General features: G+C 46.4%; 2 protein-coding genes across 2 annotated transcripts in view; one reads left to right on the forward strand and one right to left on the reverse strand.

Annotated features, from left to right (window-relative positions):
- The first annotated feature begins 599 nt into the window (after positions 1 to 599).
- Positions 600 to 18,534, forward strand: part of acsf2 (acyl-CoA synthetase family member 2) — a 32,673-nt gene continuing 14,738 nt past the window's right edge. The window contains exons 1-10 of the mRNA XM_080542073.1: positions 600 to 850; positions 3,587 to 3,782; positions 4,772 to 4,900; positions 5,206 to 5,259; positions 6,074 to 6,192; positions 7,243 to 7,405; positions 8,123 to 8,218; positions 8,996 to 9,147; positions 9,448 to 9,539; positions 9,827 to 9,903. Coding sequence (XP_080398199.1) covers positions 735 to 850; positions 3,587 to 3,782; positions 4,772 to 4,900; positions 5,206 to 5,259; positions 6,074 to 6,192; positions 7,243 to 7,405; positions 8,123 to 8,218; positions 8,996 to 9,147; positions 9,448 to 9,539; positions 9,827 to 9,903 — 1,194 coding nt within the window. The 5' untranslated portion in view covers positions 600 to 734. The remainder of the gene's footprint in view (positions 851 to 3,586; positions 3,783 to 4,771; positions 4,901 to 5,205; positions 5,260 to 6,073; positions 6,193 to 7,242; positions 7,406 to 8,122; positions 8,219 to 8,995; positions 9,148 to 9,447; positions 9,540 to 9,826; positions 9,904 to 18,534) is intronic.
- Positions 13,590 to 18,534, reverse strand: part of chad (chondroadherin) — a gene marked incomplete at both ends in the record, with an annotated part of 6,288 nt that continues 1,343 nt past the window's right edge. Inside the window, 2 exons of the mRNA XM_080542075.1 lie at positions 13,590 to 13,731; positions 14,673 to 14,836. Of these exons, the coding sequence (XP_080398201.1) occupies positions 13,590 to 13,731; positions 14,673 to 14,836 (306 nt within the window). The remainder of the gene's footprint in view (positions 13,732 to 14,672; positions 14,837 to 18,534) is intronic.

The following is an 18,534-nucleotide window of genomic DNA, read 5'->3' on the forward strand; positions in this document are numbered from 1 at the left end:
ATAACAATTGACTATACATGAAAAAACTAATAGTATTAGTATTTGTCCAAATTTAGACAAAATACAACATGATTTGTACTGGGGACGGAAAAGGCAACCTATACATTGTTTTACCCATACATGTTATAATTGCAACTACAGTTCCAGGATCGTATTCTGTTTAGTGCGACATGAGATTATAGCCACCTGCTTAAGAAATCGGATAATAATCGCTACTGTCCTCACAGTAGGAACAGGTTTCAGTGCAGCATTCTTGACATGATTAGTAGGGGAGGGGTCAGATCTAAATGTTGATTAAATTGATTATGTGTAAATAATACATAAAATGTTTACTGTAGCAATCTAGTTTCATTATGTACCACTGGACTCACAATGAATGTAAATGTTTTCATAATCACAATTGTGGACACATATCCCCTACTACTTAATTGAAATTGTTCGAGCAAGACATACATGACATACAAGACATACATACATCTATGTATAACATATAGATGATGTGCGCCCTCTACAGGTCTAGTGTGGGTACTGAGTCTCGGTCACCCCAAACTGGGGTTCAAGGTTCAATCAACTGTTACCTGTGACACACATACGTTGATCTGGCGTGTCGTTTTAACATAATTGGAGGAAGGACAGGTCGCTGTTGCTGTTGCTGTAATTTTCATTTAATTTAATTTAATTAAATCATTACATTTTTACGGTTGTAGTAATACGCCTAATTCATTTTGCGCGTCATGTTTTCGAGGATTGTTTTCGGCTCGCAGTGTCTTAGGTCGAATATCCTTTTTTCCAAGACATCGACAGTTCTGCAAAGACCATGGAGATCTGCTTTGCCTGCAGCAGGGAGTTGGTGAGTAAGTCTGGTCTCCCTTATGTAAAAGTTTCGAATTAGTTTCGCATAGTTTCTGAATGCAAACAGCGCCATTACGCACCACGGATTTGTGTTTCCATATTCATGTTAAACTATTAGCTGCATGCATCCAGTCTATGGAGACCAACGGTATGTGTGTGCTGCAGAAGTTAAGACACATTTTCATGAAGTAAATATCCGCACAGTTGCGCAGTCACAAGGATGACGATCTGCTGAAGTGGCATGTCTGTTTATAAATAAATGGTACACCTAATAATACGTTTGAAATACATTTTCGTTGTCTGTCCTCAAGGGAGTTTAAAATGGAGGAGGGTTTTTTGATTGATTGAAAACTTTATTAGAATGTTTGCAGAAGTAGGTACATGAAAGTACATATTACATACAAGGTCAAACTAATAGGATAAAAACCCAAGAAAGCCACTGGCTTATTTCAATTGGGGTCCTTGATTGGGGTCTTGTGTTTAAGCTTTAGTGTTGTCTGTCTTGGAAATGCCTTGCAGGACGTGTTCTGTGTCTAGCCTGGTGCCGCCCTGAATGCAAAATTCAGACCCCCCCCCCCCCCCACACACACACACACACACACACACACACACACACACAGTGTGCATGAATGGATTACATTGAACAAGCTTGTTTTGAATATATCCAAAACTCAGAGTATTGTTTTTGGGTCTAAGCACAAACTGGCTTCTATGCCTAAATTGAATCTATATATAGCCAAGGAACCCATCGAACAAGTGAAGAAAGTAAAGTTACTTGGTTTGGTCATTGATAACCACCTGTCATGGTCAGAGCATATAAATAGAATCATTCAGAACATGGGTGTTGGCATTCACATCACAAGACAATGTGCACCATATGTACCATCTCATATCCTGGAACAAGTCTGTAGATCACTAGTTTTAACTCACCTGGATTACTGCTCAGTGGTGTGGGCCTCGGCCTCAAAAACAGAACTATCTAGATTACAAGTAGCTCAGAACAGGGCTGCTAGGCTCGTTCTAGGTTGCTCTTCTAGAACTAGCATTCATAAAATGCAGTCTAGCCTATCGTGGCTTAATGTGGAGAAAAGGCTAGCCTCAGCAATACTGACACTTTAAACAAATGTGAAATAATACTATTGTGCAATATGACAACCCTAGTTGTCTATCTGTACAGTATAGTACAGTGGATAGTGTACATAGCCTTTATTTATGTAAACCAGCTCCTTCCCTTCTTGTGATTTTTTAAAAAGTTTTTTTTTCCCCCTTTCCTAACACCAGGGGAGCCACCCCTCCTAAATTTCGTTGTTTGGTACCTGTACTGTAGCAATGACAATAAAGTCCATTCATTCATTCACACTGCGAACACACAAACCTGAGTTCCTGCAAGATCACATAGTATTTTGTAATACTGTTCATAGCCATAATACCAGGAAGGCCGGCAATGGTGACATTATGAAAGCCCACCCAAGAACACATTTTTTGAAAAGAACAGTGCTTTATAGAGCTAGTACAATTTGGAATGAATTACCTCTTGATATCCGCCAAGAAAAAAGTAAAAGGTTATTCAAAAAGAGACTGAAGAGGCACCTATTAAGTGGCTGATGACAGGTAGCTGTTTTATTTTACTTTGTTTATTTTGGTTGATTCCTTTTTTCATAGAAGAGATGATTGCGTTAGGATCATGTCTTTATAGGTCTTTATATTTTAATGGATTAATAATATTTGCCCTTTTTGTAAATTGTTATTTATTTTAGTTTATTTTGTTGTATTTACTACTGTATCGGGGGATAGTGTGTGGATGTCGCGGAGGGTCACACATTGTCCCTTTAATGTATTATATGTTGTATTAATGTATTAGGTGTTTGTCTGTTGATTATATGTGGACCCCAGGAAGATTAGCAAACTGCTACGGCATAAGCTAATGGGGATCCTTTTAAATAAACAAATAAACAAATAAACACACACACACTGTAAATGCTACCGACTGTGCAATGCGTGAAGTCTTCTCAAACAATAATACAATATATCATGGCTCCCTCCCTCCCTCTCTCCCTCCCTCCCTCCCTCCCTCCCTCCCTCCCTCCCTCCCTCCCTCCCTCTCTCCCTCCCTCCCTCCCTCCCTCTCTCCCTCCCTCCCTCCCTCTCTCCCTCCCTCTCTCCCTCCCTCCCTCCCTCCCTCTCTCCCTCCCTCCCTCCCTCCCTCCCTCCCTCTCTCCCTCCCTCTCTCCCTCCCTCCCTCCCTCCCTCTCTCCCTCCCTCCCTCCCTCCCTCCCTCCCTCTCTCCCTCCCTCCCTCCCTCCCCTCCCTCCCTCCCTCCCTCTCTCCCCTCCCTCCCTCTCTCCTCTCCCCTCCCTCCCTCCCTCCCTCCCCTCCCTCCCTCCCTCCCTCTCTCCCCTCCCTCTCTCCCTCTCTCTCTCCCTCCCTCCCTCTCTCCCTCCCTCCCTCCCTCTCTCCCTCCCTCCCTCCCTCCCTCCCTCCCCTCCCTCCCTCCCTCCCCTCCCTCCCTCCCTCCCTCTCTCCCCTCCCTCCCTCTCTCCTCTCCCCTCCCTCCCTCCCTCCCCTCCCTCCCTCCCTCTCTCCCCTCCCTCTCTCCCTCTCTCTCTCCCTCCCTCCCTCCCTCTCTCCCTCCCTCCCTCCCTCTCTCCCTCCCTCCCTCCCTCTCTCCCTCCCTCCCTCCCTCCCTCTCTCTCTCTCTCTCTCTCTCCCTCCCCCCCCTCTTCTCCCATCCCAGTGCCATCCATGTGGACAACCTCCCCGGCGCCCCCACCCTGACCACCAGCTACGCCCACGGGACCTCCACCAAGTCCCTGCTATCAATGACCATGGGGGACAGCCTCCAGGCGGCCGTGGAGCGCTGGCCGGACAGAGACGCCCTGGTCTTCGTGCAGGACGACATCAGGAAGACCTTCTCACAGTTCCAACAGGATGTGAGTGGTGGGGTGTACTTCCTGGTTTCCTGTTTGTTTGTTTCTTACACAGGGTGGTACATAACACTGCTGAGGTTGGTGTACCACCCTGTCTAAATGGCACATTCTAATTCTAAGAACCCTTATGGCAGGAGGCCAATTACTGTTGCACTGATTTCTACTGCACCATGTCTGATATTAGCCCTGCAGCAAAACCTACACTTGACAAGTTAAACATTAACTCAATTCGAGAGGAGTTTTATACACTCCGCTCAGTGTGTTTCAATTCAGCCTCATTGCAGCTCTCATTCAGTTGTATGTTGGAAGTAGTTGGAATGGAATTGAGCATTTTCCTATCCCATCAGCCTCCTCTTCTCCCTTGTGAAATGGAAGTTTGTGGACTCCTCATTCACCCATGTTCCACTGAACTGTGTGTGTCTTTCCGTTGCTCTGTTCTTGAGCTGTCTAACTAGGCCTGTAACAGTATAACTAGCTGGCTAACAACAAAGAACATGGTGTTAACTAGACAGCTGCTCTGCATGGTAAGCTCATCACAACATGCTGATAGAACATGAGCATGCTAAAAACACATCCCTTTTTTAGCGATGAGGATACACAAGTTTTGAGGGGCCGTGCAATTGGCATGCTGACTCCAGGAATGTCCACCAGAGCTGTTGCCTGTGAATTGAATGTTCATTTCTCCCCAATTCTCGGAAACGCCTTTGGAGACGGCTTATGGTAGAGAAATGAACATTAAATTCCCGGGCAACAGCTCTGGTGGACATTCCTGCCAATTGCACGCTGCCTCAAAACTTGCAACATCTGTAGCATTGTACTGTGTGATAGAACTGCACATTTTAGAGTGGCCTTTAATTGTCCTCCTTCTTCTTCTTCTTCTTCTTCTTCTTCATCTTCTTCTTCATCTTCATCTTCATTTTCTTCTTCTTCATCTTCTTCTTCTTCTTCTTCTTCTTCTTCTCCTTCTCCTTCTTTCCCCCCCCCCCCCCCAGGTGGACCAGGCTGCTGCAGGCCTGCTGGCTCTGGGTCTGCAGCGGGGCGAGAGGCTGGGCATGTGGGGGCCCAACACATACGAGTGGGTTCTGTTCCAGTACGCCACGGCCAAGGCTGGCATCATACTGGTAAGACTGGTACTGGGGGGAGGGTGGGAGGGGTGGCAAGGTACTGGGGGGAGGAAGTGGAATGTTTCAGCTTTTAGAATGTTTCAGCGTTTAGAATGTTTCAGCATTTAAACGTCTCTCATAATAGTAATAATAATAATAATAATAATAATAATACATTAGACTTATATAGCGCTTTTCTAGACACTCAAAGACGCTTTACAGACTGTAAAGATGGAGTATGTAGTAGATGTAAAGATGGCGTATGTAGTAGATGTAGTAATAATACAAATAAATAAATGAAACTCATGTTTGTCCCCTGCCAGGTGTCCGTGAACGCAGCCTATCAGCTGCATGAGCTGGAGTTCGCCTTGAGGAAGGTGGGTCGCGTCAGCAGTGGTTTGTAGCAGGGGAGGCTGGGGGAGGCTGGGGGAGGCAGACATCAAGGGACAGGCTTGTTGTAACGCATGGAACGGAATGAGGAATGTTATCACACACACACACACACGTTGGATACCATTCCTCATTCCATTCCACGCCACGCCCGTCCTCTGATTTCATCTCCCCCAGCCTCTACTGGTGTGTAAGCCTGCCTGCTGTACAGGAGCTCCAGGGCTGGAACATTAACCTGAGAGGTGACACCAACCAGGAAGTGGAATATGAAGCCTCCTCCTTGTAGTGAATAGGAGATTACTGAAAGAACTGGAAGGATTGGTTCTCACAGTGATTTTGTAATGTACCCTTTATGAACCTGCAGTACACAACCATGATGATGATGATGATGATGATGATGAAACTGGGAACAAGTTGGCAGCCGATTAAATGTTCAGACTCATTTTGAAAAATGTAAATAAATTGCAACGTTGTTGAAAATCGATGACACACAACTAACACAGTTTGTTTTGTGAGCCTGCTAACAATGTAAAGTAGTGTTATAGTTAACTAGGTAGCAGTGGGGTTTACTCACCAAATCCATTGCATTTCAGTATTTTGGCTTGACTGGAGAGTGTGTCATTGAATTTCAACAACGTTGACATTTATTTAGATTTTTTCAGAATAAAAGTCAGAACAATTTGATTGGTTGGCTGACTTGTTCCCGGTTTCACCAGCTGCTGTCACATATGTCATCGTAATGTGGACAGGTGAATACAGTCAACTGTTTGTTGTGTAACCTCTATGGATCTTCTGGCCCAGGTGAGATGCAACGCCATCGTGTGTCAGACCCAGTTCAAGACGCAGCGGTTTGGAGACATGCTGAGACAGATCTGTCCAGAGATGGACACTGCCAGTCCAGGAGCCATCAAGAGTAAGAGGTAGGACTGCAGGGGATATCTGGATATACCAGGGTTGGGGGTCAATTCAATATCAGGGGTAGTGGTGGTCTAGTTGAATAGTGAGTTGGACTGGTGATCGGAAGGACCTTCCCTATTAGCAGGGTTTGCTCTCTGTGAGGACTGGTGATAGGGAGGTTGATTTTATTTTATTTGATTTGATTTGATTAATTCATGCTTGCAGTGGAGCCAAGGCCCCACTGAAAAACTGCAGAACTTACATAGATATGACACACAATATTAGCAGCACAACAATGAGTTCTGAGGTTGTGAGTTCAAATCCCACCTGAAACACCACTAGTGAGCCCTTGAGTAAGACATTTAGCCCTCAGTTACTCCAGGGAGACTGTCCCTGTAATTCGTAATTGTAAGTCGCTTTGGATTAAAAGCGTCTGCTAAATGGCAAATTCTAATCAGCTTACTACATGGTACAGTTTATATTTATTTGATCTATTTCATTCTACCTCTTGTTTTATTGTATTGTAGTTTATTTACTATAGTTTTCATGTTCAGTGCTTGGAGTTGCATTCAATGCATGGCTTAAACTATATAAATAAAGTTTGATTGATTGATTGATTGATTGATACATTCAGGGGATAAATTGGAAAAATCCATTTGGACTTCTCAATTCATATCATGAATTGAATTCCAACCTGACGTACAATATGATGGGTATAGGACGTTCATAGTCATGACTCACATGTAGCGTTCATTAACTGTGCACTTGGTAGGAGAAAGGGAAAGAGATTCAAAGTTTGTCATCGCACAGCGAAATGCATTTATGCTCTAGAGGGGACATCTAGGCAAGGGCTCAGAGCCATTATAGGCGACCCCGGAGCAATTAGGGGTTCAGTGCCTTGCTCAGGGACACTTCGACATGTGGCCCACCAGGGATTCGAACCGCTGCGAGCTGCTGACCTTTGCGATCATTAGACGTCGGCTCTACTGGTTAAGCCTCTGTTCTTAATGCCCCCCCCCCCCCAGACTCCAAGACCTCAGGCTTGTTCTTAATGCCCCCTCCCCCCCCCCCAGACTCCCAGACCTCAGGCTTGTGATCGTGACGGACAGTCGTCAGCCAGGGGCGTTTAACCTGGAGGACGTGATGCAGGCGGGCAGCAGCCAGTACCAGCTGCAGCTGCAGGACCTGCAGAAGAAGCTGTCCTTCGACGACCCCATCAACATCCAGTTCACCTCGGTAATGTTACCTCACACCTGTTTGACCCTAGTCTCTGTTTGACCCTAGTCTCTGTTTGACCCTAGCCTCATTCCCAGACACCCAGAGGCATGACAGGAGTGGTGTAGCAGGTGTGATGTAGCAGGTGTGACTGGTGTGGTGTAGCAGGTGTGACAGGTGTGGTGTAGCAGGTGTGACAGGTGTGGTGTAGCAGGTGTGACAGGAGTGGTGTAGCAGGTGTGGTGTAGCAGGTGTGACAGGTGTGGTGTAGCAGGTGTGGTGTAGCAGGTGTGACAGGTGTGGTGTAGCAGGTGTGACAGGTGTGGTGTAGCAGGTGTGACAGGTGTGGTGTAGCAGGTCTGGTGTAGCAGGTGTGGTGTAGCAAGGCACACACTTGGCCTTCATTAAGTCAATAGAAAGACTGTCGAAAACGGCCATTGGCTTTACTTTGCATCGCCCACAGCTCAGGGCCATGGGGTCATTGGCAGTCATAGTACTAGAAGAAGCTAGCTACCGTCACTGGGTGTTTTGTATATTATTAATTCTGTAAAAACCCGCTCAGCTCCAGTTGTATTGTATTGTATCACTCTCAGTAACCTGTCTGTTTGTCTCTCAGTAACCTGTCTGTTTGTCTGACATCAGTAACCTGACTGTTTGTCTGACATCAGGGCTCTCAGTAACCTGTCTGTTTGTCTGACATCAGGGCTCTCAGTAACCTGTCTGTTTGTCTGACATCAGGGCACAACAGGGAACCCCAAAGGAGCGACGCTGTCCCACCACAACATCGTCAACAACGGCTACATCATAGGGATGCGTGTGGGCTACCACTGGAGGGTGCGTGTCCGTGCTAGCATCACACAGTTGTGACGACAGAAGCAGCAGCTGTCGTCTGTGATGCCAACAAGATGCCAACTGTGATGCCAACAAGTCGACAGCCGTCTCGCCAGCTGCTGCTGTTGCATTCTCTGAATCGTGAATCAACTCCTCAGCACGTTCAGACTTGTAGACTACACTTATACAATCCTCTCAGATTATACAGTACCAGTCAAAAGTTTTCAATGGACCTATCGCTAAGCCACGCCCCCTTTGAAAACTCGGACAAACAAACAACGCACAAGTGACTGACTGACCGACCGTGACTAAATGACATTCAACGACTTACAATGGTGGGAGTTGGCACATTTCTGATTTCTGATTTACCACAGCAAGTAATAGACATGTTTTTTTAAAGATGACAAGAATATTTAGTCTAGAAGCTTTTCACCATCAGATATTAGTGAGCTGTTTGTCCAAGTTTTCTGCCTGTCGTGACTTTTGCTGTGATATGATTGGACAATTTCTATTTTGGGCCGTGGCTTAGCGATAGGTCCATTGTGAATGGGAAAGTGTGTCCAAAGCTTTTTTTGAAATTACTTTTATTTATTGGGTTTCAGCATAGACATGGACAGAACAGCATATCTACATCAAACACAGCATGTCCCATCGGGTGTCCAAACTGGGGGCGTGCTGGTTGGATCCGGGGAATTCAACAAATGACTGTGGGCTGAAAGGCATACATTGTTGCTGCTGTGCTTATCCCCCACTCCTCCCCCTCCTCCCCCCCTCCTCCAGCCTCGTGTCAAAGTGTGCCTGCCTGTGCCCATGTACCACTGTTTCGGCTCTGTTGGCGGGGGCGTCTGCATGTCGGTACATGGCATCACGCTGGTCTACCCCTCCACCGCGTATGACGGGCGAGCCAACCTGGCCGCTATGGAGAAAGAGAGGTACTGCGGACGTAATCACAAACGACACACAACATTTCATGTCAAGTTTGATTCAATCATTTTCAAATTCAAATCCACGATTCCCCAACTGCCATTTGCTGTCGGTTTGATATATGATTAAGAACTAACGGATGCCTTCTGTCATGGTCAAACCTGCTGTAGTTTGTGCTCTTTGTGGTTAGCTTGTGTGCTGTGCTGTAGTTTGTGCTCTTTGTGGTTAGCTTGTGTGCTGTGCTGTAGTTTGTGTTCTTTGAGGTTAGCTTGTGCGGTCTGCGGTTTACTCTACTCTCTTCCTACCAGGTGTACGTTTATCTACGGCACTCCCACCATGTACATCGATATGCTGGGTCAGCCTGACATGGCCAAGTATGACCTGTCATCAATGGAGGGAGGTGAGAATCCTCACCTGGAAACTCCTCCCATCAGCTTCATTTAACGTGGTGGTGGTGGTGGTGGTGGTGGTGGTCATAGTAACAGCAGCAGTAGTAGTTTTAGAAAACAGTATTATTCATTATCAACATGATCTACTACTGTATTGACTGTTGTTTTGCTGCTTTGAGATCAGTGTTAATGACAGCCTGAGTACACAGGGGTCCTAGAGGACCGTTATTGGGGAGGATGTTGATATTGTGGATGTATATGGTGGAGGAAGTGTGTTTGATTGGTTGTTGTGTTGCAGGTATCATGGCGGGCTCCCCGTGCCCTGCTGAGGTAGTGAAGAAGGTCATCGCTGGCATGGATCTCCAGGAGCTCTGCGTGAGTACATCTCTCTCTACTCTCTACATCTCTCTCTACTCTCTACATCTCTCTCTACTCTCTACATCTCTCTCTACTCTCTACATCTCTCTCTATTCTCTACATCTCACTCTACTCTCTACATCTCTCTCTATTCTCTACATCTCTCTACTCTCTCAGTGAGTACATCTCTCTCTACTCTCTACATCTCTCTCTACTCTCTACATCTCTCTCTACTCTCTACATCTCTCTCTACTCTTTACATCTCTCACTACTCTCTACATCTCTCTACTCTCTACATCTCTCTCTACATCTCTCTCTACTCTCTACATCTCTCTCTACATCTCTCTCTATTCTCTACATCTCTCTCTACTCTCTACATCTCTCTCTACTCTCTACATCTCTCTCTATTCTCTACATCTCTCTCTACTCTCTACATCTCTCTCTACTCTCTACATCTCTCTCTACTCTCTCAGTGAGTACATCTCTCTCTACTCTCTACATCTCTCTCTACTCTACATCTCTCTCTACTCTCTCAGTGAGTACATCTCTCTACTCTCTCAGTGAGTACATCTTTCTCTACTCTCTCAGTGAGTACATCTCTCTCTACTCTCTACATCTCTCTCTACTCTCTACATCTCTCTCTACTCTCTACGTCTCTCTCTACTCTCTCAGTGAGTACATCTCTCTCTACTCTCTACATCTCTCTCTACTCTCTCAGTGAGTACATCTCTCTCTACTCTCTACATCTCTCTCTACTCTCTCAGTGAGTACATCTCTCTCTACTCTCTACATCTCTCTCTACTCTCTCAGTGAGTACATCTCTCTCTACTCTCTACATCTCTCTCTACTCTCTCAGTGAGTACATCTCTCTCTACTCTCTACATCTCTCTCTACTCTCTCAGTGAGTACATCTCTCTCTACTCTCTCAGGCAGAATTGTTGGTAATTCACACATGAAGGTTTTCTGCTTTTCAAAATCTGTGATTGTCTTGAAAATACACAAGCAATACATGTAGAGTGAATACCAGTATACAGTGTTGTAGCATTCACTTCAGAGAGTGAAATGAAATGTAAAAATGTTGATGCAGTTCATGCATTTGACCTGTAGAGGGAGACAGTGACGGCGAAGTAGGTAGATCACGTCAGAGACACAAAATAGTTACGGTAGTGGCATTGAATTTCGAGATTTTTTAGAACAAAGAGGAACAAGACCAGACTTTATGTCTTTAATGTTTATTGGATGTGAGAAGTTAACCACCTCCAAAAGTCGAAAGAATGTGATTAAAGATGCTGAATAGTCAGTTTTTCTGTTTGTTTTACAATGTAAATCAATTACCTTATCTATTATGTCACACAGCTTGCGTGTGTTGGTGTGTCGTATTTGTGGTTTATACACTATGAAACAAAGCATTGCCACAGCAAGGGATGTGAATAGGCATAAGAAATGTTTACGTCACCTATCATTAAAGGTTCAAAGACAAGACCTTTCCCCATCGATGTCCTCCTGGACTCCTCTCAGAGAACGATAGAATGGAATGAGGACTGGTATTGGAGAAGCGTTGCCATGTATTTCCTGTATTACAACGAGCCTGTCCTCCGATTTCTACCTCCACCAGCCTCTCCCCTGACCTCCGCCTACTAGTCCTCTCTCTCTAGTTATCGTCTGTTAAACCTACTATACTTAACTTGACCTGAATCCGCTACACGTTCCTTAACGGGTAACTGTAGGGTCGATTACATACAGAAGACTTAAAAAAGAAAGATGGACTGCCGGAGTCCACTTTGTCCTCCCTCCCTCCTCCTTTTCTCCCACTCGTTTTTGTTCCTGTTGTTCAACTTTGACCCCCCCACTATCCTGGCCCACCTTTACTGTCCACATCTCGTATACAAGCATCTTTGGGAAGAAGTCCTCCTCTGCCGCCTCGGCTGTCCTGTGTTGTGTTTGCCTTTGGTCAAGAGTTTGTGAAGAAGAAGAAGAAGAAGAAGAAGTAGAGGTGGGTCAGGTCAGGTCAGGTCAAGCTACGTCTATGTGGTCGTTTTTCTAACAGTCGTGTGTGTTTCCGGAGATGTTTTTTTCCACAGGAGATGTTAGACTCTACCAACTGAAAGGTGACCCACGATAAATACAGGATCGCCCTCTGGAACATTCCGTTTGGGAGGCTTTGTTTGGGGGGGGCGGGAGAGGGGGGTGGGGGGGGGGGTGCCGTGGCAGCAGGTGGTGGGAGGGGTCCTGAGAGGTGAGGATGTAAAACTGGCGTCAGGGGGAGGGAGGGGGGAGGGGGGAGCGGGGGGGGGGCACAGACATGGCTGCCTGCCTGAGTGTTGGTTTTGGGATGCTTGGCAAATTCCTCAGTAGTGAAGAGGTTGTGTGTGTGTGTGTGTGTGTGTGTGTGTGTGTGTGTGTTAGGCTGTGTCTACAGTATGTCAGTATGTGTCTGTTAACTTTGTACACAATTATTTACTTTGTCTTTGCTTTTGGGTTTGACCGTGTGTGTATTGTGTGTCTGTATGTCTATTGTGTGTCTGTGTGTGTATTGTGTGTCTGTGTGTGTCATGTATCACTCCCGGTATGTACATGTTGTGGTGTGATATTATTTGGCAGATATTTAGATGGACAGTCTTGGGTGTTTTTAGCATTTTGGCGTTTTAGCGTTTTAGCTTTGTTTCTCTGCACTCGTAGCCACCCGTCTCCTGGACAGGCCTCCTCCTCCTCCTCCTCCTCAGCTCCTCCTGGGGAAACACACAGGCAGAGCAGCCAAGTCAAACTGCCTGCCCTACAGGACTCCCTGTGGCGGGACACGCTGTACTGGAGCCCAGGGCCAAGATGGAAAAGAGCTGACGGACAAACAGACAGACAAACAAAGAAACAGACAGACAGACAGACAAACAGAAAGACAGACAAACTGAAAGAAAGACAGACAAACTGAAAGAAAGACAGACAAACTGACAGACAGACAGACAGACAAACAAAGAAACTGAAAGACAGACAGACAGAAAAACAGACAGACAAACTGAAAGACAGACAAACTGAAAGACAGACAGACAGACAGACAGACAAAGAAACAGAAAGACAGACAAACAGAAAGACAGACAGACAGACAGACAGACAGACAAACAGAAAGACAGACAGACAAACAGAAAGACAGACAGAAAGACAGACAGACAGACAAACAAAACAGACAGAAAGACAGACTGTCAAACAGACAGACAAACAGACAGAAAGACAGACATACAGAAATACAGACAGACAGACAGACAGACAAACAGATGGTGAGATTGGACGTAGTTCTGTGGGGAGGAAGAGAGGAATAAGAACAGTGAGCTCGACCGGTCCGTCCAAAACCACCTCGACCTCAAGTGGTGTTCTCTGGTTCTCAAGTGGAGTTCTCTGAGTCCAACCCCCATTGTCCCAACTCACAGTGCCATAACGGCATTCCTTCCTACAAGTTCAGCCCAAGTTGAACCCTGCAGTTGTGCGCTCTAGCCAGCAGAGGGAGCCGTGCAGATATGTGGACTTGAAACCATGGTTAAAAAACGTATTATTCTACGGATTAATTCTATTATAAAATTAGCTTATTCTATTAGGATTATTCGATACGGTTTAAAATGCTGGAAATCAGTTGTAATACTGAGCACAGAAACAAGCTTGTCAGGGTTGGTGTGGTTGGCTGAGGTGATGTTGGGACTCAGGGTTGTGTTACCTGTTTAATGGCGCGTTCCCTTCTTGGCTCTCTTTGTCTTGACTTTGCAGTCGCTGAAGGCGGAGCTGTCTCTGACCTGCTTGCCTCTGTGCTGGGGGGGGGAGTTACACAGAGCATCTGGACGCTGGCGAGTGAAGTCCATCCACCTGTGGAGTATAGAGGGGCTCAGGTCAGTAGAGAGTATAGAGGGGTCAGGTCAGTATAGAGGGGTCAGGTCAGTATAGAGGGGTCAGGTCAGTATAGAGGGGCTCAGGTCAGTATAGAGGGGTCAGGTCAGTATAGAGTATAGAGGGGTTCAGGTCAGGTCAGTATAGAGGAGTTCAGGTCAGTATAGAGGGGTTCAGGTCAGATGAGAGTATAGAGGGGTTCAGGTCAGTATAGAGGGGTCAGGTCAGATGAGGGTATAGAGGGGTTCAGGTCAGATAGAGGGGTCAGGTCAGATGAGGGTATAGAGGGGTTCAGGTCAGATGAGAGTGACAGACAACATGGGGTAGCTTCGGATACTAAACATGTTTGTTTATCATCTGGGCCCAGGAGTTGAAAACTCCAGAATGATCCGGATTGTTTCGTGCTGTCCAGGATCAGATCGAGCTGGCTGATTTTTCCCAATATTTGTATCCTGCTGCAATGCCAATGAAGAACCTAAGCCTAAGAGTTTTACTACTCTTGTCTACCTGTACATTGGATGTTATAAAAGTTATGATTCTGAACTTTATACCGTATGAACTTGGGGCTTACTGTACTTGGCTCAGGAGGTAAAGGTGAGGCCCCAATTGCTCCCAATGAGCGGGCCGGCCGGCACCTTGCATGGTAGCTTGCCGCCATTGGTGTGTGAATGTGTGTGTGAATGAGAGGCCGTTGTAAAGCGCGTTGGAATAAGGTGCTATAGAAGTGCAGTCCATTTACCATTTACCTGTATATTGAATGTTATAAAAGCAATTCTGATTCTGAACGTTATACCTTGCATGGTAGCTTGCTGCCATTGGTGTATGAGAGGCCATTGTAAAGCGCTTTGGAATAAGGTGCTATAGAAGTGCAGTCCGTTGACCAGGTACCATGCACCATGCGTGAAGGTGCTGCTGCTTACTTGCGTAGCGGGGCGAGGGTGCAGGTGCAGCTCCAGGGGTTGTTGGAGAGGGTGAGGTTGGAGATGGTGCTGTACTCCAGGCTCCTGGGCAGGAACCTCAGCTTGTTGTTCTCCAGGTGGAGGGACTTGATGGCTGTCACCCCGTTGAACGCTCCGTCAGAGAACTGGAGGAAGAGATGGAGGAAGAGATGGAGGAGAGGGACTAGGGGTGTTGTTCTTCTTCTGCTATTTTACTGTTTCTATTCTTTTCGAATCTTATTTCTTTTCTGTTACATTTCTGTTTTTGTTTTTTTTCTGAGTGGGGCAGTCCCACTCATAGTTTTCATTGTATTGGACAGACAGGAAAGTAAGGAGAAGAAGGGAGAGAGGGCATGTCAGCAGGGCATGGGCCCGGATTCTAACCCATGCCGACATGGTCATATGTGTGCAGTGCACTGTAGACCGTGTTGCTAGACCACTGGACCACCCCAGGCCATGGTCCTAGACCACTGGACCACCCCAGGCCATTTCTGTTACATACATTCATTCGGTTGACAGTGGCTAGCAAGATGCTAACCGCGATGCATTGCTTGAAAATAGTCGCTGCCGTTGAATCCAACATTTGTATCTAATGTATCTACTTAATACAATACTACTTTACTAGATAATGTATCTACCTAATACAATACTACTTTACTAGGTAAAGTGTCATCAGCTCTACCAATATATCATTTTGACATGGCACACTCAGTCGGGTTATAGTATAGTACACTGAATGTTGCATTTCTTCACAACCTCAGTCCTTGTGTCCCTCATATACATGGGTATTCATCTTCTCTTTTCTTTTTCTTTTTTCTTTTTTACTCCAGAGTTACTGGGACATGAGAGCGTCCTCTCATACCTGCTCCCTCCCCTCCCTCTCTCCCCGACTTCATATGCGTCTGTGAGGCCGCTAAAAACTTCACAGAGGTGCAACATGAACTGCTCTTCCCTGTGTCAAGTTTGGCCTCTTACTGAAGGATGGAGGGAAGGAGGGAAGGAGGGAGGAGGGAGGGCAGGCGTGAGAGAGAGGGTGGAGTAGGGGGGTGGGGCCGGGGGGGGGGGGGGGGTTGCATGGAGGGTTGTCTTATGTAACTCCATAAGAGATGAGGCTGTTTGAACATTTTGGAAATTTCCACTGCGGACACGAGCGAGAGAGGCGGAGGGTTCTGGTAATTTGAGGCAACGGAAGATGGATGACTTCCAGTATACGGCCCGGGTTGTTTTCGTTTTCTCTCTCTCTCTCTCTCTCTCTCTCTCTCTCTCTCTCTCTCTCTCTCTCTCTCTCTCTCTCTCTCTCTCTCTACCTTTCGTCTCCCTCTCCTCTCCTCTGCCAGGAAAAGGCTCGCAAAGGGCCCGATTGTCCATTCACCTGAGGGGCCGCGAGGGCCGACGGGAAGCTAAAAATACCCCCTCTTCATGGTGCTCCATGAACACCCCTGTGTCTGTTTACCTGTCTGTTTACCTGTCTCCTAACCCTTCCTGACCTGTTTACGGACACGCCCACCAAGGGGGGAAAAAAACACACAGGGGCTGAAAATAACACTTGTGTAATAATAATTAGACTGGGACACGCTTGGATCTGGCCCAGCGTACAAAAACACTCCTAAAAATACCTCTCTGGAAGGGGCTTTTTACTCTCCCCAAACACACACACACAAACATCAACACACACACACACACACACACAACCCTCCCCCCAAAAACCTCCCCATCTCCCGTTGCGTTCCCTCGCTCTCACACAGGTACAGTCTGACAGGGTTGTTATTTGACAATTTCCCCCCCGGTCGACGTCTCTGGACTGTTTATCGAGCCCGTGAGGTAAATATAGAATGCCGAAATCGACAGTTAGTCTTACAGTCCTCATGCTAGAGTATCTACACTACCACAGATGTCGTGCCTGTTGTGACTCTGAAAAGCTTTAGTCTGTGTCTGTTATCTCAGATACGGGTCTCAACGGGGTGCTGGGGGGTCAGCCATGAGGGCGCGGGGCCCCGGGTTAAGGTCCCGGGTTCGGGTCCAGCCGTCGACATGTCCTGCATGTCAGCCCTCCTCTCTCTCTCACCCATCCTTCCTGTTAATCTCTACTGTCTCTATCCTCCTCTCTCTCTCTCTCTCAGCCATCCTTCCTGTTAATCTCTACTGTCTCTATCCTCCTCTCTCTCTCTCACCCATCCTTCCTGTTAATCTCTACTGTCTCTATCCTCCTCTCTCTCTCTCTCTCAGCCATCCTTCCTGTCAGTCTCTACTGTCTCTATCCCAGTGGAGCAGAAATGCCCTAAAAACATGTTTATTATAATAATAATAATAATAATAATAATAATTTATTATAGAATAGATAAGTTATAGATAAGAATAGATACGATTTTAATGGTGTTCTTCCAACGGACTAGAGGTGGTCAGTCACATATCTTAGAATAAAGGCATCTGCTAAATGCCAAACGGCCCAAAAAAAGATAGTGATGTTGTTGTTTTTAACAGTAAGTTACGGGTTACTAAGATGAAGTAGTAGTCGGACATGGGACAGTTCAGTTGCCATAGAGACCATGATATGATATACACACGACGTCACTCTGTTTTCTTTTTTTTTTTGTAAATAACTGCCAGTCGAGTCAACCGGTCTTAACCGGTTCTGAAGAGCCTCTTCAGGCCTCGACGTTTACGTGTAATGAGCCGTCCCACCGCCTCACACATCAACCTGCACCTCAGCGACCATAATCACGCTTAGCCTCCCCAGGAGGGCATTTATGGTCGAGGGTGGCCTGGCTATCCCTGTGTATCTTTTGGATGCCCCCAAATTAGGGGGTGTTTGTCTGGGCTGAGGAGCATGCTCCTTAACTTACGGTGTGTTTTGGCGGTATAGATGATGTCACTCTGCCACGTGACGTTGTTAGGGGATCTCCGATATGCTGACCATTACCGGTCAAAAGTTTGGACACTTCCCCGTTCGATTGAATGGGAAAGTGTGTCCAAACGTTTGACTGGTACTGTTTACTGTACATATGAGATGTCTACTGTACATACGAGGTTTAGACGGTATATATGCCGTCAATTACATAACCTTGTCTCTCTCTTCCCAGTTTAAATAGCTGATAACCTCAACACCCAATTACATGTAATTCTACTGTAAGTCTATCCTTTATGATTTTAAGATTTTTGATTGTATTTATTTTCTACAGGGGGTCCCTGGCCATCCTGCCTCCATCCCTTCTGTCATCGTCTTACGTTATATCGCCACGTTATATCGCCACGTTATATCGCCACGTTATATCGCCTTATATCGCCTGCACATAATTAACTAACCACTAACCAACCAATCACACGGGACAACAGGGATACAACACTAGACCAGAACAACACACACACCCCCCCCCCCCCCCCCCTCTCTCCCTTTGTGCATAAAAAGCATTCCTGACTGTCACACACTCTCAGCGTGTGTCCTCATCTCATTTCAGGGATGTCCTGTTTTGACCCACAGTGCATCATGGCACAGTGCCGCCTCCGCAGAAAGCCATGACCAAAGAGAGCTAGGCGGGACGCCCGGGGGCTGTTTGTCTTATTTAACCAACAGCCACAAGACCCCGCTGGCCTCCGCACACATGCATCCTGAGCGCTGATACAAAGCACATGGGGGGACTCATTGCTCGCCATCCCATAATAACCTTGCTTGCTGGCTAACTCAGTTCTCATCAGCATCCACTGGGCGTTGGAGAGCGGACAGACAGATACGCCGTAGGGATCTCATTAGGATACGGAGAGACAGACGGGGAAGGAAAGAGAGCGCAGAGAGAGCAGAACCGAAGCATAAAGGATTGTCTCAGTTCTTCAGCCTCTCCCCATAAAT

The sequence above is a fragment of the Nansenia antarctica genome, assembly GCF_963989245.1.
Source record: "Nansenia antarctica genome assembly, chromosome: 11".
Taxonomy (NCBI): domain Eukaryota; kingdom Metazoa; phylum Chordata; class Actinopteri; order Argentiniformes; family Microstomatidae; genus Nansenia; species Nansenia antarctica.